Here is a 22,699-nt window from a genome sequence, read left to right on the forward strand (position 1 = left end):
TATTATATTATATTATATTATATTATAATACGAATTTAGCATTTTGCATTAATTTTTTTTTTTTTACTATTTTCTGTTCTGTAGTTTTGGCCTTACGTATTTAAAGACCAGACCACTTATCTTACATTGTTTATTCGAGGCGTTTTCTTACATGTTTACAGTTTTTCAGTTTTGAAGCACAGCTGGGGGACACAGGAGAAAGACCCTGTAAAGAGGAAGGAACGCTGAAGTGGATCACTCATACAAGTTTTTTGAAGCTGAAACTACAGCCAATGCAGTCCGGATTCTTATTGGACAAATTATTTGAGTCTTTTCCTGATTGGCTACTACTGTGAGCAGCAAGCGAATTCATTGGCCAGTGAACTACTCCTCCTGCAGTCAGTCCCCGTGTCGTAGCTGTACTCTCCTCTCAGCACAATCTTTGGCATATATTACGTACGTGTAAGGATACACTACATTCGTGAAAAAATGGCAGCTGACGAATAGAAAAAAAGTGGATCTTCAGTCAAAAAAAGAAGGCACTTGTAAGTTAATACTTCAGAATGAATGAGTTGGAGTTTGGGGAAATTATCCGTGGAAGCTTCTCAATCCTGCCTACGTGCGATTCTCTCCGATACTGTGGAAGAAACTGTTCTCAGAGGGTTAACGCTAAGGTTAGCCAACCTAGTTATTAGCCAGCAGCGGTAGCTAACATACAAGCAGTTCCAGTTGTCAACATTGGGCCTAGACTATTACCTGAAACCGTTAATGTTACACAACAGAGAGCAGAGATGCATCATATATCATATATACATCATATATGGAACACTTTAAAACTCGGCGTTATGATAAATTAATTAAATTATACCTTCTTGCCTCGACATGTAGCCTCGCTAGCTGTTACAATCCAAGTTAACATTAAAAGGCTGGTGGGTGAGGCGACATAACCAGCTGATTTGAGAGTAAAAATTAGAAAATGTAGTTCTGGCTGTAGGTAATTATGAGGTTATAAATGTAGGTGTTGTGAATAATAACCTCTTGGGTCGATGTAACGTTAATTTAGCTCATAGGCGGGGCGTTATTAGCGTCATTATAATAGGCATTCAGCGTGGCTAATATTACCTCAATGACTGAGACCGTGTTTCTACTGTAAATTTGAGGGGAGGGCACGCAGCTTTTATTTGCTGACCTAGAACAGCTGTTGTGCTTTCTTTATACCAAACTCACTAACTTACGGGACTCCTGGTGGTGGAGTTAGTTACATTCTACAGATGTTTTGGGAATGAAACTGAGGGAATGTACACAAAGTTGCAGACTGTGTCGTATGGGCTGTCCCACCACAGGCCCGGTTGTAGCTGAACCTCATGAAAAAAACCCACCTTGTACGAGGCTTCCTGTCTCCGTGGGAGTGACCCATTACTGGAAAACCACAATACTGTACGCGAAAGAGGTTCTGATGGTTTTTTACTTTACGAAAAAAGGTTGATTTCCGTTTTGCTAACCACAGTATCCTTTGCCTATCTTCATACTTTTACTATGTGGGCTATTTTTAGGGACATCTCCACTATTCCTTTAAAACTATAAGCTCATGCCTGACCTCCTCAGAATCAACTGGTTTTTTAGCATATTAAATGCTAAATGTCAGTTGAGCTGATTAGTAACTTAAGGTCTGCTGATTTGAGTCCCTATTCAGATGCTGGCATCTCCTCTCTCTCTGAGATGACTGTAGATGTAAACAATTGTAAATGATCTCACATAAAAAGGAGCATAATGAACTAAACGCTAATATTTAGAAGTTTAATTTGTTCCAACCCATAAGCAGCAGCTGCTGTGATTATTTCAGCAGGCTGAGGAACAGCTGGAATTAACATCTGCACATTAGTTCTCTAAAAGAATAACACAGGGATGGTTAATATAGACAGAGACAGACTCTCGAAACCTCAGAACAAAAGCTGTTCAGCCTTTTATTGTGTCAGTTCACAAATACTGTTACAGTCAGTGCCCACAGAGTAGCTGCAGTAAAAAAAAGGTAAAGATAATTAAAGTTAATATGCACTGAAAGAAAAGGTCTCACCCTCCAGTCTGTCTCAGCCTTAAAGGTGCACAGGGATATTATTAATAACTGCTCAGTACTAATATACATATTGTACTTAACAGGTAACATTCCCTTTCAGTTCCCTACAGCCAGTTGGAAATTATGCAAATTAGGGGAAATCTCTGATGGATCAAGCAGAAGTAACAACCATTTATCAATATGCTAATCATGTAAGAGAGTGAGAGGGAACATCACGGCACCAAAAAAGGCTGCTGCAACAAACCTGAGGTGCACAGAAATTTAGATTGGATGGTAGAGATTTAAGAAGGCATTAGGTGAAATACGTGCCATGTGGGCTCTACCTGTTGCATTGCCCTGATTTCATGGCTGAATACCTTCACTCACTCCAACATGGATCTGTCACTTCATGTTGATAATGGTGGCGTTACCGCTTCGAGGATCAGGAGGATTCATGTTTGGGTTTTTTTGTTTTCTTTCATTCTGCTGTAACGGATGTACCAATCAAGATTTTCATTTTCTGATATCACTACCATAGATGTTGATATCTGCTGATACCAAATATCTGTCTGTGATCAATAAATAACCTGGTACTCTGACACTGAGGAAGACTGGGACCATTCCCAAACAGTAAAAACCTGACCCCCAAACCTGACCGTTCTTCCATGCTGTGTTAGCTTCTTCTCGATGAAGTTAACACAAAACAAAGATGTCATATTTGCCAGATATTCAGTCCAGATACTAGTTTGGTGTGTCGTTTTTTTTTCTCTATTCATTTTTTTAGAGGTCTGCTCTGCAGGCAGTCGTCTGCATTTCTTAAATACCCATAATACTTCACTCTCTGTAGCCAAATACCTGCGCAAATAGATGTAGAAGGAGTATAATAAGTCAGGTTTTAGTTGTCCATCCCAGTTTCTCATTTGCTAAATTGCACATCTTTTATTCCTCTCTTTGAGTCTTATGCTACGTAACATTTGAAGTGGGAAGCTGGAATTCCTAAATTCACAATTGGAATTTTCAGCTCGAACACTCCCTCGAGTTGGATGTTTTGCTTTGGACAAATTGCCTTGTTGTTATTTCAATATTTTTAAGGCATTTCTGTCTTGTTTCTGTCCCAAATGATCCATTTTTGTGTTTTCAGGACAAACTTTCAGAGAATACGGAAGCAAGTCGGTTGATCATCTGGCACCTTGTTCATCACCATAAAAGTGCCACATTGGTCATCTGTCACCATGGGGAAAACGCCGCTAAAAGGCAAGGACCTTTCATTTGTTTGAGGAAGCTGGTACTTGTGCTTATACAAAATGGAAAAAAATGGGGGTTTTTTCATAATGTAAAAAAAAAAAAACTGGTAGTAGTTTCCCTCAGATGTTTGTAAATGTTTGTTACACAGATTGTAGGGTATGTGGCGCCCACCCAAACAAGTTTTGGCTTGAGCCAAAAAGGAAAACCACCCATATTGTGACTAAATTCATATTCTAACCAGTTCTATTAATCGGGGCTTCACTTATCCTAGAAAAATTAACTTTTTTTGTTTATAAAATGGCTATAATTAACAGAGGGTGCCTATACTCTATTGCATTCCATAATTATGAATATGTTCTGTGTTCAGACTGTAATTTAAAGCTTGTAATATAAGTTAAATTTATAAGGAAAATGTATTGTAATGCCTACATTGCCTGAAGTAAGATATAAGGGTTTTCTTGTTGTCTTTGTAATTTTTAGATCAGAAAGAAGCCAAAAAAGAGAAATCAGGTATGACCCCTTCAAGTTGTTTTTTAAAATTGTGAAAGGATTCACTTCATTCTCGTGTTTAACTCTCAGACATGATGAAGTTGATGAAACACAAGATGCACTCTAATAGGTATTTATGTAATCAGAGCAGGATTATAGTTGTTTTATGTAACTTCCTCATGAGCTTTTAATGACAAGCCGTTGCAACAGAGAGAGGTTTGTTTGTATCACATACTGCTAAACATCCACAAGAGATGTTCTTCATTTCTTGTCATTATTGAGATTGTGTTCTCAGTGTTTTAAGAAATGAGAAGCTCAGTTGTGTGGCTTGTATAGATGGACTAAAATCATGGTATAATGTCACATTTCACACACTGATAAACAGTTTTATTTCAAGCTTTTGCACACGGATATTCATTTCTGTAATATTTCATAATTCATATATTTAATAGATGAAATACACTTTCACTTTCTCACATCGCTTTCTCGTTGTTTCTCTTTAGATGCTTTTAGCTGGGAAGAATATCTCAAGGAAACATCATCGATACCAGCACCAGCAACCTGTTTTCGTCAGGTATGTCCTCCTGAGTTTATAAATGCTACCAAAGCCATGGTCATGTGACTGGTTTGGTTTGTGTGTTAGCAGGATTACTGACAAATGTATTTATTTGAAATAACAAAAACTGTGATCATTCTGGAGTTGTTCTCAAGAAAACATTCCAGAGTAACCTGGACCTGCAGTTTTCAGCCTTGGAGGAAGTGAGCCCCAGCTAGTCTAGTGAAACATTTGCTGAGGTCCATTTGCATGAATATAGACCCAGTGTCTTAGAGGAAAATGTAAATGTAAGGGATATCGCCTCGTTGAGTGACACTGGAATCGGGAAATAAGATGAAGTTTATAAATGGCTTTGGCCGATGTTAATCAGCTGGGTCACATCAATGGTGCACTGACTAAATGTTTCAACGGTCTGATGAAGGGCTGAAAGACTGTTTTCATGCATGAACTCTGGACCGGTACGCGGCTGTCTGAGTGTGAGTGCAGCAGTCCCAGTTACATGCTGCTTAGACCTGCCAATCAGATCAATTGTTTCAGACAGGACAAACAGAGGGCCTGCACCAAGTGTAAGATAGGCTAGTGTAAGATAAATAAGGATTATTTTGAATTGTAAATCATTCAGAGCTACTTTAGTAGAATCTAAGAATCTAAGCAAATACAGGTCTAGACAAGCCCTCGATTGTGATTGTTTGTGTGGGTTTTGCACCCTTTTTATGTGGTTTTAACAAGGAAGTGTACTGTGAATCACAGCAGAGCTAGTAACAGTGATTCAGTAAATTCTCTTCATTTGGATACTTGTTTTTTATGCTCCCAACACCTCATACTGGGTGTACTGGGACAGCTTTTGTTAGACTGCATAGAGAGTTCAAAAACATCCTTGTTTGCTGTGATTACAGCAACCACACTCGTGACATTTTTCTGTTATCTTCAGGTTAGAGTCCCACCTACCAACGACTTCAAGGTGGGAATGAAGCTTGAAGCTCACGACCCACGCAACTCCACCTCAGTTTGCATTGCCACAGTGATGGGTATTACTGGGGTCCGTCTGCGCCTCCGTCTGGACGGCAGTGATAACAGCAATGACTTCTGGAGACTAGTCGACTCCTCTGATATCCAGCCTATCGGCACCTGTGAGAAGAATGGAGATATGCTGCAGCCACCGCTGGGTAAGGATTGGAAAGAAGCACATACAAGGTTTTGATTTTATCTTTAGTAACAATACACACAACATGAGCTGCAAATTATTCAATAAGGAAGACTTAACTCCCATGACATCATTATTTTGACTTTGTTACAACCTGAAGTCAAGACAATGTCAGACATGTGAAGAATTATGTTTGGAATATTTTTAAAATAGCAATACATGGTGACAGGATTGCTTTCATCATATTGTACATTTTTATTTAGCTCATATTGGGCCTCTGTGCAGACCCCCAGTTTATCTTTTGTCTGAAACAAGCTGTTTTAGTGCGTATTCTGTTTAGCTACCCATCACAAACAGAAGATTTTTTAGCAACAGAGCTGTGTGCCTAAATTGACTATTTTAGGAATATCCTGTCTCATTTACATCATCAGTATTAAAGAGTAGAAAAAACTGATGCTGAGCATTTAGAGCAGCCTGAAACCTAATAAACTAACTTCCCACAACGAGCGCCTTACGTCACAGTATTTTTAAAAAAGTCTATTTTATTAAACACTCGATACATAATCTATCTGTAGATCAAAGATACAAGTTAACATGATTCAAATGCGTGATTTAAAATGCAGACAAACTCTTTTGTTGCTGTGTTTAAAAGCCTGTCAGCCCACAAGCTGCTGACTCGACTGATGGCAACAAAGTGGAGAACAAGAGTTGCTTGATTCAATTTCGCTTTTAGACAGTAGAAAATGAGCGAGCTCGGAGAAAAGTGGGTGAAATCTTCGGACTTTCTGGTATGTTCTGGAAATATGTTATTTGTTCCAGCTATCATTGAAGTGCTTCCGTTGACTGTTCGGGGAAAATATTTAGGGGTTGCAGAAAGGTCTAAACATTTGTATGGACAAAGTGGAATTTTGATGTGAACATACCATAATGCTGCCTAACAAGCAGCACTGACAAGGTCTACTAATAACAGTAACTTCTGTCTTCTGCATTAGTTCAACTTGGTTTTAAGCCTAAATTCCTGTCTTTTCAGGATTTCGGATGAATGCCTCCTCTTGGCCCATGTTTCTGCTGAGAACCTTAAATGGAGCAGAGATGGCACCAGTAACAGCCTTTAAAAAGGTTTGTATTACCTCTGTAAACCTTTTAAAAAAGTATAAAGTATTTAAAAGCTGCTGCAATGACGAATGAGGACGTTGCCTTTATTTCCAGGAACCACCAAGACCCCCTCAGAATAGCTTTAAGCCAGGCATGAAGCTGGAGGCGGTGGACAAGAAGAACCCGTACCTCATCTGCCCCGCCACAATTGGAGAAGTGAAGGGCGATGAGGTCTTCATCATGTTTGACGGTTGGCGGGGCGCCTTTGACTACTGGTGCAAGTACGACTCCCGAGACATCTTCCCGGTAGGCTGGTGCTCCCTCACTAAGCACAGCCTTCAGCCACCCGGCAACAGTGGTAAGTCTTCGACTGTAGGGGGCAGCAGACATCTGCGCATTCCTCACTGCTGTAAATAATGCGGTTTGAGGCAGATGCTATTGTTTGCAATCAATCTTTCATTCATGCTCATTTAGTTGCAGCACACTCCTCCTCTCCCCCACACACCAGCCCGGAAATTACACCCACAGTTAGATAAATATAAACGCAATTAACATTAATCATGTTGTCTTGTTGCTTAGTCTGACAGAGGAAAATATACACAGGGTAATTTTTAACAGGTGCTGAGCACACAGTAGAAAAGACTTGAGGTTTGCCTCTGTATGTGTGATTACATTACATATAAATGCACATATTTTAGAAGAATAACAGATTTGGATATGTGCATGAATATAGATTTGAATATGGATTTCAGTGAGTGATATTATGGCTCTTAGAAGTTATATAAAGGTCTTTTACACTTCTTCCACCTCTCTCTGAGAGATGAGAGGAAAGAAAAAATATAAACCACCAAGTGACAGGGACCAACCAATCAGAGGACACAGTCACAGGTGTACTGCTTAAAAAGCACAGCTGCAAACATTCCCATTTTATTACTGGAAAATGTAATCTTCCAGTAACCCTCCATTTTACCATTTCTGTCTGGAAAATTGGATAATTTGTATTTCCCTCAAACTGGAATACATCCACCCATAGGTTTCATGTCTTCATGTGAAGTTCCTTAAGATTACTTTTTCAGTCTATATCTTCACAATGCATACTGTATCAAACTGTCTCCATACATGGCAACCTTACACTCAATTCAAGAGGAATGTCTGCAGCTGATCGCTGCATTGGCAGAAGAGCTGGATATTGAATGAACTTGCTATCTTTCTTAACTGTTGCCTCACCACAGCACAGTAAAAATAAAACTATGAAACATGTACAAATTGTTCAGAATGTGCTGCTTGCCGGATATATGTGAGATGAGCTTCCCAGATCAATGACTCATAAGTGAAGAAGCAGCTACTTTTGGCTGCTTGCTTATTCATAAGGCATTGCTCCACATGTTTGATTTGGTGACCTTCCTAATGCAATCCCAATCCTACTTTCTTCCAGGATTGAACCAGGGATCTTTTGCTTGTTAGGCAAATGCTTAAACCACTACACTCCCAAGCAGATTTTCCATCAAACTAGCTGAGCTAGACAAGCAGTTCTCACTGTGCTGTCCCCATAAACACTATAAAAGATGGATGTGAGCCACTGTGATCTCACCTGTTAATTAGTGCAGTCCCGTCATTAAACATAGAGATGAGCGTTTTCATCATTGCCATCTTGGTTTTTTGAAATGTGACAAGAAAAAAACTACATGCCGATTGGCTAATGATTTGTCAGACAAGATTGTTAACTGTTTTGCTTTTCTAACCATTAAAATAACTGTAATTTTACAAAATGAACCTAATGTTTTATTCAATGTGAAACAAAATAAATGAGCCCATGAACTCATCAGGAAAGTGTTTACAGAGCTCAGGGCTGATGATTTCTCTGTAGACTTCCACAGAACTCACCCACTCAGTCACCGCGCCTTGACCCAAAAACTACCTAACTAATGCTCAGATTTGGCGAGTGTGAAGAAAGGGTTTTATTTAACCCAAGAAAATAAAAAAATATATCAGAAGTACACAAGAATATGAAATAGGTATAGACCTAAAAATGTACAAAACAAGAACATAAATAAACAAACTATAAAGTAGCAGAGCAAACCATTCTAAACAAAAAGGGGTTAAACTATAGGAACACTCACTAAATTTCATGCAAAGAAAGTCCATTGGCCCCATGCTGTTGCAGAGGATGGTTTGGTCCTCTTATTAACAGCTCCACCCTCAACAAGGGAGCAGCAGATTGGTAACTGAAAAGAAAAAGTAAAGGGAATTAATGCAACAAATAATCAAACTGTAAGTGTGGCAACTATATGTGGCAGTAATGCTGAAAGGCTCAAACCTCAAAGCGGTATACTTGATTTATATGTTGGTTGAGGAGAGTGGATGAATATTACCATTTTACCGTTGTTATTTCAGTTGTGTGGTTGTGATTATGGCCATCTTAGGCTGGGCTGGTGGTTTTGGTGGTTATTCAGTTGTGTTGTTAAACAAAGGCGGTGGGTATTTCTTCACTAAACTCTCGGAAGGCTTTATAAATGAATCCATATGGCATTAAAGTGGAAAGTCAGAGTTTAGCTAGAGGACAAGCAGATAAAGCACAGAAATGTCCTTCTTTTTTTGTGGGTGGGTGTGTGTGGGTGGTGGGGGTGTATTGTGTGTGTCATAGGCGAATGTTATGAAATGGCCCAGAATTAATGGGATGCTGTGAAGTTGTAGCTAACCATAGCACCAACAGCTTTTGTTTGTGGATTTTTTTGGGTGGATTTTGATAGGTGTAAGATATGGCAAATGGCCTGCATTTGTATAGCGCTTTACTCAGTCCCTAAGGACCCCAAAGCGCTTTACACTACATTCAGTCATTCACCCATTCACACACACATTCACACATATCTTCACACTTCTTCAACCACCACAGTCCTTAACCGTCCTATCAGCATGCAGTGATGGTTAATGGATAAAATTGGCTTCAGTGTAAGAACAGTTAAAATGCTTTGAAATTGAGACTGTATTTACAAAAACTAAACTGACTTTTTGTCTACAAGCTGTTTTAAATAATTATTTAAATTTTTAAAGAACCATTGAACAATCTGCATGCTCCCATTTATTACGGAGCTTCTGGCCAATGCCTAAAACCTGCACTTTCTCCAATGGCCAGCAGGCTGTGACTCCTCTGGCTGTAGAAAGTGGTCAATCTGTGACTGCAGGGAACTTTCCTGATAACTTTCTGGTGTCAGCTGCTGGTTTTAGCTCATATTAAATAAAACGTGAAACATGAAGGTCGTTTTGTAAATTGTGGTAAATATTTAAGTTAGAAAGGAGGATTATCTGGGATGATTTGCCCGTCAACAAGTCCTCAGTTTCCCTCATTCCTGACTTCAACATGCAGAGCTGGTGACAGGAAATGCTCCACAGCCATTGTTTTTACAGTTGGATTAATAAGAAGTAGACCGGTAGTCCTGCACTGCCTCTGATTGTGAGTTTGTTGCTTCACACACACAACATGCTCGATCTGGATCGATTTCCTTTCTACGGCGCTTCTATATCATCTTAATGTCTACTTTTTGACGTGGTCCTCTTTGTAGACTGCGGCTAAGTTCAGAAATGAGAGCGTCAGAAGCCCCGAGCCAACAGTCGTAGGAGACGAGCGGTGTATTGTGTGTGAAGCTGCAGATCAGTATGGAGGCCTGTTACGTTTGTGTGCGTGTCTGTTAGGGAGGCTGGGATGAAATGGACAGAATTGCAAGTGGGAGGGGAGGAAAGCAGCAGCAGGAAAGAGGAGGAGGAATGGGATTTATATTCTTCACTACGTACCTGTTTACATGGAAGAATATATGTTTACATAAAAGCTGCTCAGTGTAGTCTCTACTGCACCAGCACTCCTTATATAGCGGATAAGATTATAAACCACAGAACAGATGAAAGACTTAAAGCCCTCTTTAGTTTTCTGTGTCATACATGAGCCCCGAGACTACTTTAAAAGCTGGAAAAAGTCTTTCCCTACCACTATTTGGTCTGTGTAGAACCTTGAAAAGCATTTTTATCACTTGTTTCTCTGCACGTTGCTATTGTTAGGTATTCTTTAGCACACACACAAACACAAGTATTTACTTGTTGGATACATGGGCTGTTGCTTTGTGTGGGTATGTGGTAGTTTTTTGTTTTTGTTTTGTTTTTTTCCAGTATGTTGAGAGTTTAGAAGAAGGGGAAACAGAAATCACTGCACATATAAACACCCACCAAAACCAGTGAACTGGTCATTCTGGCTTTGTAGCTTATTAGCTGTTGTGTCTGTGCTGTTGGTTAGAGAAACACAAAAACTGCAAAGATTACAGCATTTCATGAAACTTTCACTTGGTGAATTTTTTTGTATGGATCCAAAAACACTTTGTCTAAAACTGGCTTCTGTTCGAATGATACACAATATTATTTTGATTTGGGGCGCTCCCTGTATCATTTTCAGTAACATTATGCTATCCTAGGCTGGCACCCAGAATATTTTTTAAAAAAATTTATTTATTTTTTAAATTAAGAAAAAACAGGAACTCAGCATGAGTTCCTGTTTATTTGACTGGGAGCCAGTTCAGGGTCCAGAGGGTACTGGAGGCAGCAGTAAGGTATTTTTGTAGTGTTTGAGCACTGACCTGAGGGACACCCTTTGACAACCCTGTCCATATGCATGACCTGCATGTCATCTGTTTTGCTTTTGTTTTGTTTTTTTAATATCCTATTTTTACATTTTTATGCACGTTTTATTCCAAGGATATATTTTCATTGACTCCATTTGTTTTTCTTGCAGTTACTCTGCCGAAGCACCTGCAGATTCTTCCCTCGTCGCCCTCTAAACCGAGTCGGCGATCCATGCAGTCCCCCTACAGACTCCCCAATCCTCTGCCCCCTTTGCCAGTCAGGAAGGGGGTCAGAGGCCGTCGGCCCAAGAGCGAGACCATCGCTCTCCTCAAAGCGGTGGCCGAGGCAGCCGCGGCCCAAAATGGGTCTGTACCTGAAAACACACAGCTGGTACCCCGAGTTCACAAGAAGAGAGGACCCAAACCGGGAAGCAAGGTGAGGCCCAGCTTTGACTGTTTAATCTGTTATCAGCCACACATTTTTATTAAATTTTCCCTTGTACAGCACACCCAAATACAAAAGCCTATAAGAGAACAATTAGTGGGCAAAAACTCATGTATGACAATTCAATTTGAAAGGTATCATCTTCTAGTTTAGGAAAACATGCTTGATTAGCACAAAATTAATACACAAGCTACGTCAGTTCAACTATCACTGAATCCTTTTTGTTTTTGGACAATGATCCGAAATGTTCAAATTGTTGCTTTTTTCACTTTTCTGACCCTGAAGATTCTAAAACCGTTTATCACAGTCCAAAACATCTTCTGATTGAGGGACTTACCAGCGTTATATGCTCGACTGAAATCCAGTCAATGTATCCATGTTGGAATGAGAAAGCGATTGTCCACAATCATCAATGAACGCCAATAATGGCTTCATTTTCACAGGCACAAAATAGATGCAACAACTGGGAAAACTGCCGTGCAACCGCAGCAGTCCTGAAATGAAACCTACACCGAAAATGTGGCAAAAATTCCTTTTTTTCTAGGCAACAAGCTCAAGAAAACAGTACTACCCAACAACAGTATCGGGGAGTTTTGTTTCCTATTTTCCAAACAATGTGGTTAAACAGCAAGCAGTTGATGTTGGAGGGCATTATTTACATCTTTGAATAATTTCATGAAAAACCCCAATGTTCTTTTAAACTGCGTGTCCTGACAAAGTTACACATCAAAATTGCTTCAGTTTTTCAAGGTCTGTGTGCTGAGCTGGTAACTGTGGTGATTATGATTTCTGCAAAATGGACCAAATGCAACTGCAGTTGTGATTGGCTCCTTGATTGTTTGCAGATTACATTTTGATTTGTAGTGAGAGCCTGGAAAGGTGGAAGTATGCTTCCATAAAAAGAAAACAAAGCTCTTCAGAATCTGCCTGTAATGTGTCCACACTGTGAAACCTTTAAACACTGAGCATTGCTTTAACCGAGCTTAAAGCTTACAGCAGCATGTCATCACTTTAATGTTTTATTGTGTAATGCATCAGGTGCACCCCCTTTTCACTCACAGTGGTGCACTTTTCTACCCAGTTTATTTCAGTGAGAGCAGGATTTTCAAACGTGGCTCTGAAAGATGTAAACACTGCAAAGGAGGGCATGTATCTAAGACATTTAACCATTTTTATCAGACTTACAGCCATAATGCAGACACTACCCTCATAACTTTTTTTTTAAATTCTTTAATCAAGGTTATAATTACTGCCCTAGCACACATATACACCCAGAACTAAGAATTAGCTTTACTTTAACATTCCTTATTGTTAAATTGTTTATAAACATCTGTTTTTCAGAGAAAGCCCAAAATGATCCAAGGCTCCACACAGCTGCCGAGCATCCAGGTGCCACAGGAAAGTCCTGCCAACCTAAACTCAGTGGTTTCGACAGGTAAACGCTAACGGCTCTACTGGTGCACGGAATGAAAGCTTTCATTTGAATGTCTGATTAGTTCAGTGTGTCTGCGTTGTTTCAGTGTGTGTGTACGTTAATAAGCACGGAAACTGCGGACCCCACCTGGACAGGAAGCAGATGCAGCATCTACCTGACCACTTTGGACCAGGTCCAGTGAACTCTGTGCTCCAGCAGGTCGTCCAGTCATGTATAGACTGTGCATACCAGCCTAAAGTCCTGCTCAGCGCTCTGCAGAATGACTCGGGCGGAGGGGAGGTCGTCAAAGGTATAAAGTTGTTCTGTTATTGTCACCTTAGGCAGCCGTGCATGATGATTGATAGAATACTAAAACATGTTCTCATCACCACAGTGAGAACAGATGGTGGAGTCCATGTGGTCAGGCTACCGTCAGCTTCCAGTGCTTCCTTTGTACTGCGCTTCCTGGAGACCATGTGTCGTCATCTGCAGTGCGACAACCTGTTCAGCAGCCAGCCGTTCAGCCACTACTCGGCTTACGAGAGGAAGAAATCAGGTAAAGCCTGCAACTTTTTATTTTTAATAGCACTGTTTACAAATTGCTTTTACAGAATACTTTGACAAACCAGCAAAACAAGGATGGTAAATTCAAATAAAAACAGACACAAGGGCAAAAAAAAACCCCAGTTTAAAATGAAAAATTTAGAACAGAGGAAAAATATAAAGACAAAACTCCATCAGCTATAACAGAAAATATACCCAAGGAAATTTTCAGAAGTGAAACTTTCAAGGACATTACAAAATGATATGAAGTGATGGAGGATGATAAGAAGAAGATGTTACATAAAAGGAAGGCTAGTAAAAGAAGGGATGTCAGTGGCCACATCCCCCTCAGGCAGGTTGTTCAACAATCAAGGGCTTCTAATGCAAAAGGTTGATCATCTTCGTATGTAATCTGGACTTTGGAAGCAGCAGGAAGACCTAACCTGATGATCTAATGCTACGAACGGGCAACAATATGGGGTCAACGTTTCTGCTGTCTAGAGAAAGGTAGAGAAGCCAGGATCAGGGTGATGGAATACTAAAACCAGTAAGAAACCAGACTGCTGCATTTTAAACCAGCAGTAACGCAAGAGTAACGTCTCATTTGCACCACAAAGAAAAATGTTGCAATAATCTGGAAGAAGAAATTCCACACATCCATTAAAAAAGCGAGATTATCTTTAAACTTTCTCAGATATAAAATGAAATGTGGAATTTTGAATTCGCCATTGTTGAAAAAAGTGGAACATGACGGACAAACTCTTAGCACATCTAAATGAAGGTGGTGTAAGTTTCTCTTCCTGTCACAGAAAGGTGAGAGCATCTCAAAGAATCCTACAGCCACAGATGTAGTGCTCTGGGATTTATTTCACCTGTGTAAAGAACATGAAATATAGATTCTGTCCTGTGTGGTCCTGTAGTTTTTGCACATACAGTAGTTGAGGTCTAAGATTAAGTGGTATGCTGTGAGGAATGTCCATGTATACAGTCGTATATCACAACTTTGGACTCATTTCCACTGCTAAAAAATCCTTCTTAACCCTGTTTAGTTTGTGCAGCTGCTGGATGGTGGGAATAATGAGAGCATGACACATCAAAGATGCTGACTGACTGCAGTGAGATTAAAAAATTGGGGGAAAATCCTGATTGCTTTCTTGTGTGGCTCAAACCACAACTATCTACCAGTGCAGAGGACCTACCACCTAACGATTGACTAACAGTCAGTAGTAACCGGTTGTGTGGTTTCAGCTGGAGTGGGGATGCCAACAGCCGTTAGTTCGAGTGCGTCATCTGTTGGGAGGAGCTGGCTAACACTAACATGGTTCCAAGAAAGCTAAAGAGGCTCTTGGAACCCAAAGATCCCTCCTGAGAGAAATTTGGCCCTCTTCAAAAGATGGATCTCAAACAGATGGACTAAGAGTGTTTGTTAGGATTGTGTGAAAGTATCTGATCAGGCAATGAAGCATGTAGGCTAGTGGAGTGACGACACTCTTGGAATAAAAATGGCAGGTGTCTTTTTAGATCCAGATTGTGCAACTAGGCTGTAGATAAAATCTGACAGCGCAATCAAACTGAGAACTAAAGACATCTCAGAAGCCACACAGTCATCTTTTTACTGATATTTGAGCTTGTGTGGTGGTGTAATTTATACACAAACCACTGGTGTGAGTTAAAGTGAGTTTCTGTGTTTCAGTGAAAGAAGAGGTGATGGACGCGCCATCACTGGCAAGAGGGAGTAAACGAAGTCTCTCTGGAGTCTCTCCACCGTATGCAGCGCCGCTGTCTCCTAAACATTTACGTGCTGAAGCTCATCCTTCAGAAGGTACAGCTTTCCTTACGGATCTTATCCCGAAGAGCGGGATTATGTAATCTGTTACGTTTGTCTGTTTGTTAGCAGTCTACTGTTCAGTTTTCATGATATCAGATTTGTGTGATGGTGGGCAACGCCTCAAGCTGATTTCATTTTCAAGTTCACACCTAAATCAGTTTTTTCATTAAAATGCCCTTTGACACCAGAGTGACGTCATAACCAGCTGACATCAGGATGTAATGTAGTTATTTTTGAAAATGGCAGCAAATTAAAATTATTCAGAAACCTTAATTTGTGGAAAAACGCAACCTTGTATAAAATATTTTTTTATTTTTTTGTAATTGGTAAGAAGAACACATTTTTGACTCTGTATGCTTATTCTTGGTCTCTGCTAGGCTAGCTTTGCGTGATTCTGGTCCTGTCAAACAGAGCTGGTTGAGCTCACTTAGCTGTCCCAGTGTTCCCAGACTGGGAAGTCTTCAGTGCACAAACAATTAGAAATCATCCCAGTAAAGTGACGTTACTGAATCACTGTCCTCACTGCCTGAATCTGAATACATCAGCACTGTAGCTTCACTCTATTGTGACCCATAGCTCTGCTGTTGTTAGCTCTGCTGTGATTCACAGTACACTTCCTCATTAAAAGCAGATAAAGAGTGCAAAGCCCAGGAAAACAGTCATAATCTCTGTGTTTAATTAGAGCCTGCTAAGATATTAATGTGGTTAGGAGTGCCTGTTTGGGCTTGTTTCAGCTTACGGGAGGGGAGGGGGCTATTATCCTCATTTCCACTTCTTTATTTTTATTCTTGAACCCAGCTAGAATACTTTGCTGTCAGTGGGCCCATTTCACAAACACTTGTTAATTGATCGTTACTCAGTCACCGTTAAAGAGAAAAATATGATAAAGAGAAAATTCAAATGGTTTTGGAAAGAAGAGAAGACGAGCTTTACAGAAATAGAGTGTATTGTGGTAGTGCATAGCACTCGCAAGCTACTACTGTCTGAACGCAATCAGAAAAATCAGCTCCACCTCGATCTTACCCAGTGTTGCCAACTCCTCAGTAAGGAAAATCGCTATTGGCTGTCCTAAAAGTCGCTAGAAATCGCTAAATGATGTCATCGCCTAATTTGCATAATTGGTCATGTAATGTCACAATTCCAATCCTCCTCCTTTATCCGAGCTTGGACCAAGAAAAAAGTGACCCGAAATAGGCACTCTAGTGGAGTTACTGTGTGTGTTTGTGTGTTTATAAGTAGTTTTAAACCTTGTGATCCACAAAGCATCATAACAGTAAAAGAAGAACTGACTCCGTTACAGTCAGTGCGAGAGCAGCGGCTTCGCTCATGCGCGATTCATTTGCCGCTTGGACGCATAGGTGTGAAAATCTCCTGCCCTGATAGCAGCTGGGGGAGGACTATCCTCCGCCCGTAAGCGCTTTGGCACGGGCGAGGTTCCCACCGCAGCACCGCTGCTTGTTGAGAGTAAGAGCGATACGCACTTTCACGTCAAAAAGCCGTCATAAATAAGTCTCCAATAACACCAGAGAAAGTCGCCAGATTTGTCGCTAGTCTCTTTTTAGAAAAGAAGTCACTAAGGGGGTCTGAAAACTCGCTAAATATAGCGACAAAGTCACTAAGTTGGCAACACTGATCTTACAAACATCTGTGCTTCACATTACTTTAACTCGGCCATTTTGGGCTAGAAAGAAAATTCCATTAATTCCTGAAAAATTTGTTTTACAACCAAAATGACAAAATAGGTACAGGCAGCCGGTGATATGTGGGTGATAAAGGATTGAGGCAAACTTTCCTCTGATTGGCTGCCCCTCAACGGTCAAGGCTAACCCCCCTGATTAGGTTTTTGCTACGATTTGTGCGTTGAACTTTGAAGATTGTTTATTTGTCACATGCATAGTTATACAAGTACAACACGCAATGAAATGTGACCTGCGGAGCGGTCAGGAAGGCGTCTGGACGTGTCTGCGCCATCTTAAAACGTGTAGAGAAACAAAATTAAGCAAGCAGTGCGCGCAATGACTGTGCAGCCATATCTGTGCGCCTAAGATGACCATATAAAAGAGATCCACTGTATGACCTCATACTGAGCCAAAAGTAGAAAAAACTGTGGACGTTTAGACGTCTCTGAACCCTGAGCTTTTGACTCACAGGGATTACTTTTACAGACACTGATCTGCAAATTCACAATTCTGTGTGTGTTCTTTCTGTCTAAAATGACATTTTAAAGTTGTGCATGTTGTTTCTCTCTCCAGCAGAGACTCTGCCCCACGAAGAGAACGGCTTAATAAAGGAGCAGCGCTACATGGACTCCGCCTCCAACTCCATGACCCCGCGACCCCAGACTATGCGGAGTTTCTCGGAGTACCACTCCCAGGCCAGCAGCCTCTACCATCACAGCAGCAGCACACCGATGCGCCGCCTTTCGTCTAACCCTGCAGAAATGAGCTCCACACAACCCCTCAGAAGAGTCGAAGGTAGAGAGAGAGCTTGTGTGTGTCAGATACACCTGTGTTTTCAAAAGACTTTTAAATAACACAATATAAAAGGTGCTCTGCTGCAAATCTACATAATCATAAATGAATCATGTACTTATAGAGTTGTAATCAGCTGTTCTCCAATGGTTCAGACATGAACTTCACCATAGTGGCGAGCAGTGCGTGATGGGTAGTCCCCACTGATGAAGTTAAAGTCAGATCCTAAGTGATCCATGTGTTAATGAAGTTACTATACCAAATGAGTAAATAGGGAAACTATCACAGCCAAAACAGGCATGAAAATAAAACATGCTTCTTTTTGTTTCTCTCACTTTGACCTCCAAATAGTTTGTTTTGGGGGTTTTTTGTTGTTGTTTGTTTTTTTTTTTTTTGACATTAGCAGACTGTGAGCTGTTGTACGAGGTTGAAGCTCCAGCTGTGCATGACCCCAGCATGTTTTGGCCAACATGATAAACACAACTTGTTACCAACGGTTCATCAACTAGGAGGCTCAGAGGATTTGATTCTTATTATGGTCATTTGTGCATCACTAGCAATACCACATAAAAGGTTTTTCTTTTGATGAATGGAGCCTGATCAGCGGTTTGTGGATAGCTTATTTAATATTTGTGAGTTACAAATAAACAACAGTAGCTACAGATTAAAACTGCCGCTGTCTTGGATCGTTGTGTCAGTGGGGCAGCTCCAGCTTTCTGAGATGGAAATCAGACATGAGAGAGAGTTCCAGATGAACGTAACCTGCCAGTCACTCTGTAATTTGCTACTGGAGTTTGAACATGAGAAGAAATTAATTCCATTTCAATGTTTTGTGCAGCTGCCAGCTCCACCACAGGTCCCGAGGCTCTGGCGTCTGAGAGGGAGAGTCTGCAGTTCCCCAGCAAAAACCCCTCCTCCTGGTCCATTGAAGAGGTGATGCAGTTCGTCAGGGACGCCGACCCCACAGCTTTGGCACCTCACGCTGAGCTCTTCAGGAAACATGTAAGTTAATGAAAAATTAATCCGATTGTCATGGTTTGTATTCATTTTTACTCTGGAGCTCGTTTGTGGAGAACCATCTTGAAAGGAAGTCTGTAATTTCATTGCTTTTTCTCCTTCTTCTCCAGTTTCATTCAATCGCACATCTTCAACTACCCACAGATGGCGGCAATAAGCCCGTTTTCTATCGTCTGTGATATAAATCTGAAAGGAAACTTTGCAAACACTCTATTTAAGGCAGCTCAGGCTAAGATGATAAAGATGGCCTTAATTTAACAAGATCTAGAATAAGCCTCGAGGTCTCCATCGTTTCACCTGTGAAAAGATGGTCATGGTTATGTTCAGTTCTGAACCTCATTTTACTCCAGCTGTTACAGCAATCTGATAAAGTGAAAGGTTTGGGCACACTCTCCTATTCATTTATTAAAACCGTTGACAGATATTGTGTCTGATTGTGAAGGCAGTGTCACCTGGGTCTTTATCTAACACACTGTGCACCCAGCAGACTTTCTGGGTTGGAGGCAGAGCAGCGAGATGCACTTTCAGCATAAAAACCCCACAACTGGGGCCTAACTCACTGCTGAAGACCCCCAAAATATTTGTTTTCAATTGGAATTATATATATTTTTTTAAAAATTACTGCATGGTTATTTAAGCTAATGACAGTGTTTCTGTTTTTCTAATACAAGTCCCCGTGTCTGTTTCCACAGGAGATTGATGGCAAAGCTCTGATGCTCCTGCGGAGCGACATGATCATGAAGTATATGGGTCTGAAACTGGGGCCCGCACTGAAGCTCTGCCATCACATAGAGAGGCTGAAACAAGGCAAACTGTAACTACGAGATCTCGGCAGAACCCACGAGCAATAAGCCCCGAGAGAGCCGGCGTTTGCATACTGACTCATGGGGCACACAGGGGTTACATGTTACTCCAGACTCCACCTGGAGGGAGCGGATAGATGTTACAACGTCATCCCAACTTTGCGAGTGGAGAAAGTGTGCCGTGCATTGCTGACACATTACCTCATCCCCTCATCAGTGAACAAAAAGCTGTTCGGCTCTCATAGACATGCTGACTCTGAAATCCCAAAGGAAAATAATCCCCGTAGTGTTTACATTGCACATGTGCGCACATTTTCTTTCTTTCTTTTTTTTTTTTTAAATGGAGGAGAAATCTTTTGATCCTGGTTTTTGGATCCCCCAAAGATGGTGAATGTTTCTTCTTATATCAATTGTTATTGTTAAATCAATAAGGAAGGGTTGGTATACCGAGAAAAAGATCCATCAGATATTCCTCCACAGGGTTTGAATGCTATTTTTATTTTATTTTTTATCATGTATAGCGGTTTATCTGCCTGCCTGAAGAATATGAACCCATTCCACTTCTTTCACACGAGCTTTCTTTGCCTTGAACTTTGTCGGCGTCAAGGCGATTATGTTATATTCTGATGTCTCCCACGAGTGTCTGGCAGAATCAGCTCCTGCTGCAAGGCATTCTCGGTGGTCTCCAAACCGTCTGCATCCCAAGCACACGCCAGTTGAGGGTTTATCAATTTCAACGGATGGGAATGTTTAGGAAGTGCAAATCGGACATTTCTAAGGGCTTTCTTTGTTAAGTTTGACTTAATATTTTTATCAGTCGTGTCATTTAAGCTCATCGGTCCGACCTCAGTGTTGTCACTTTCGACCATTACAATCACTGTTAGCAATGAAAACAGATGTGTACAGTTTTATGGGTTTAACCATGAATATCAGCGACAGAATGTACATTTTGTAGAAACGTAATATTTTAAGGAAATAAGTTAGAAATGTGAAGATAAAGGGGGATGGGGGTTCTTCTTTTTAATAGTTAACGCAGTGCTTTTAGTTCAAATACTCCCAGTACTAAACTCTGCCTTGCTTTACCTACAATATTTCTCAGGTTTATGTGATCTTTGTTAGTACAAGATTTTGTAGCATACTGTTTATAATATACTTCCTGTTACCCTCTTCCCTTACTTAAAGACTTGTGCCATATAAATAGTCAACACATGATCCAAGTGCTGTTGATTTCTTTCCCTTCTTGCATCTTCTTTAAACTACTTGAAAAAAGTGTTGCAAAACATCACTTGTCCATTACAAGTCATCACACCAGATAAACAATGTGTTTATGATGTTGTGTATTTTCTCTTCTTTTCTATAAACCTGTCAAAAACAAAAAGATGTGTTGTTACTGACTTTTTCATCTGATTAACCAGGATCACATATAAAAGCTCGCTGTCAGTTTTGCTGATTTAGGAAAATGTTTTAAAAATTCAGGAAAGTGAGAATTTCTGTGTATTTAAAACAAAAATGTTATAGTCCGGTAATTTTATTGATAAACTCCTCAAACTTTGATTTGATAAATATCTGAGGCTGAGACCACAGGACTGTAAAACATGATTATTGGGCTTCATTTCTGTACTGAACAGTCATTTTAAGATTAGCTAGTAAATAACAATTACCTAATGTTGTTCATGAGACTAAAGTCATCTTACTTTGGTAATGTAAATATAATATGGCCAATATTAAAGTTATTATTTCAATCATTATTATTACAGCAGCGAATAAACTGTTTCAAATACTGAGCTTCAGTAAAGATTCAAGCTGCATTTATTTATATTTCCTGTCACCTTAAATCTTCACTCAAAGACAGGTTTCTTTGACACTGTTTATATAAATGTATTATATATAAGACATATTGTTCTTTTAATATGTTGCCATTACTAAATTTCTCTCAGTGCTTACTTTAAATATCCATGAAATCACCACATTCTCTGTAAGATTTAACAAGTAAAAAATATAACCTAAACTTTGTTCATAATTTTGAAATCTAAATGTTTTGCTAGCAGCTTTATTAGTTAAATGTATAAATCAACAGGTGGAAGTAATTAAAATACTATTTTAAATTATTTAATTCTTTAAACTGACACTGATCAAGGTTTGAAGTATCTAGTTCAAATTATGAATAAATACTTCAAACATATAAGCTAAAACTACTGCTAGTTGTAAAAACTATTAGCTAACAGTATGAAAGTCTGAAAAAATAAAGAAATGTAAAAAAAAAATAATACTATTAGCTAAGAGCAATAATTAACAGTTAAATAAATTACATTCTTCAAGCAAACTTCACTATTGGCTAAAAAAAAAAAAATTTAAATTAAAAAAAATTATTGTACTAAATATAATAAATATAGCCATAAAAGTAAAAGTTGTGACAGTTTATTAGCCGCTAACTTTAACTGGTGAACATAAATTTTAAAGTTCAAATGAAAACATTTGAATATGAGAGATTACGATGAAGGGGCTCTCAGATCCATCTGACAGGACTTTGGCAGTAGATCAGATAAAAATGGGGGATCCACAACTGTAGACCGTAACTGACATTTGATAGGATTAAAACCCAGTCTGAGACCAAATCATTTTGATTCAAACCACATGTACAAAGAGCAAGGATAAAGCAATGACAAACTCATTGAATTAAATATTTAAGCATCTTTGTTTGTACACTTACCAGTTACCTTCTCCGTCTGCATGACAGAGTGTGTTGTCCTCCGATATCAAACCATTTCCACCAAGAAACCACAAACCTTTTAGACTGTAACTTCTTTTAAAAAAAAAAAGAAAACTCAGGCAAACGATTCAGAATTGAAGATTTTAGTTCACTTCCATATAAAAAAGTACACATACTGTACAGTAAGCAAACATTTATCTCCCACCACATTTCAAATGATGACCTTTTAATAAATCTGCTGTCAGAAGCAAAAAGGTGCTTCGGCTGTATTACAATATCAATTCACTCTTTACCTCCTAACTG

At 39.8% G+C, this 22,699-nt stretch overlaps 1 protein-coding gene across 3 annotated transcripts; it reads left to right on the forward strand.

The window, feature by feature from the left end:
* Positions 1 to 391: 391 nt before the first annotated feature.
* Positions 392 to 21,064, forward strand: LOC102313235 (Scm polycomb group protein like 2). 3 transcript variants are annotated; one of them, XM_005923000.3, is made up of 15 exons: positions 392 to 524; positions 3,174 to 3,286; positions 3,758 to 3,787; positions 4,270 to 4,340; positions 5,254 to 5,488; positions 6,497 to 6,585; positions 6,676 to 6,919; positions 11,336 to 11,601; positions 12,952 to 13,045; positions 13,131 to 13,334; positions 13,419 to 13,580; positions 15,261 to 15,389; positions 17,648 to 17,869; positions 18,705 to 18,868; positions 19,576 to 21,064. In XM_005923000.3, exons 2-15 carry the CDS (start codon positions 3,265 to 3,267, stop codon positions 19,699 to 19,701), a joined length of 2,058 nt encoding a protein of 685 aa, XP_005923062.1. In that variant the 5' UTR covers positions 392 to 524; positions 3,174 to 3,264; the 3' UTR covers positions 19,702 to 21,064. The 3 variants fall into 3 exon arrangements, with proteins under 3 accessions (XP_005923062.1, XP_005923065.1, XP_005923063.1); XM_005923003.3 differs by having other exon boundaries at positions 17,651 to 17,869; XM_005923001.2 differs by having other exon boundaries at positions 413 to 653.
* The last annotated feature ends 1,635 nt before the right edge of the window (positions 21,065 to 22,699 follow it).

Source organism: Haplochromis burtoni, unplaced genomic scaffold, assembly GCF_018398535.1.
Source record: "Haplochromis burtoni strain Fernald_Lab_line unplaced genomic scaffold, NCSU_Asbu1 Contig_61, whole genome shotgun sequence".
Classification (NCBI taxonomy): Eukaryota; Metazoa; Chordata; class Actinopteri; order Cichliformes; family Cichlidae; genus Haplochromis; species Haplochromis burtoni.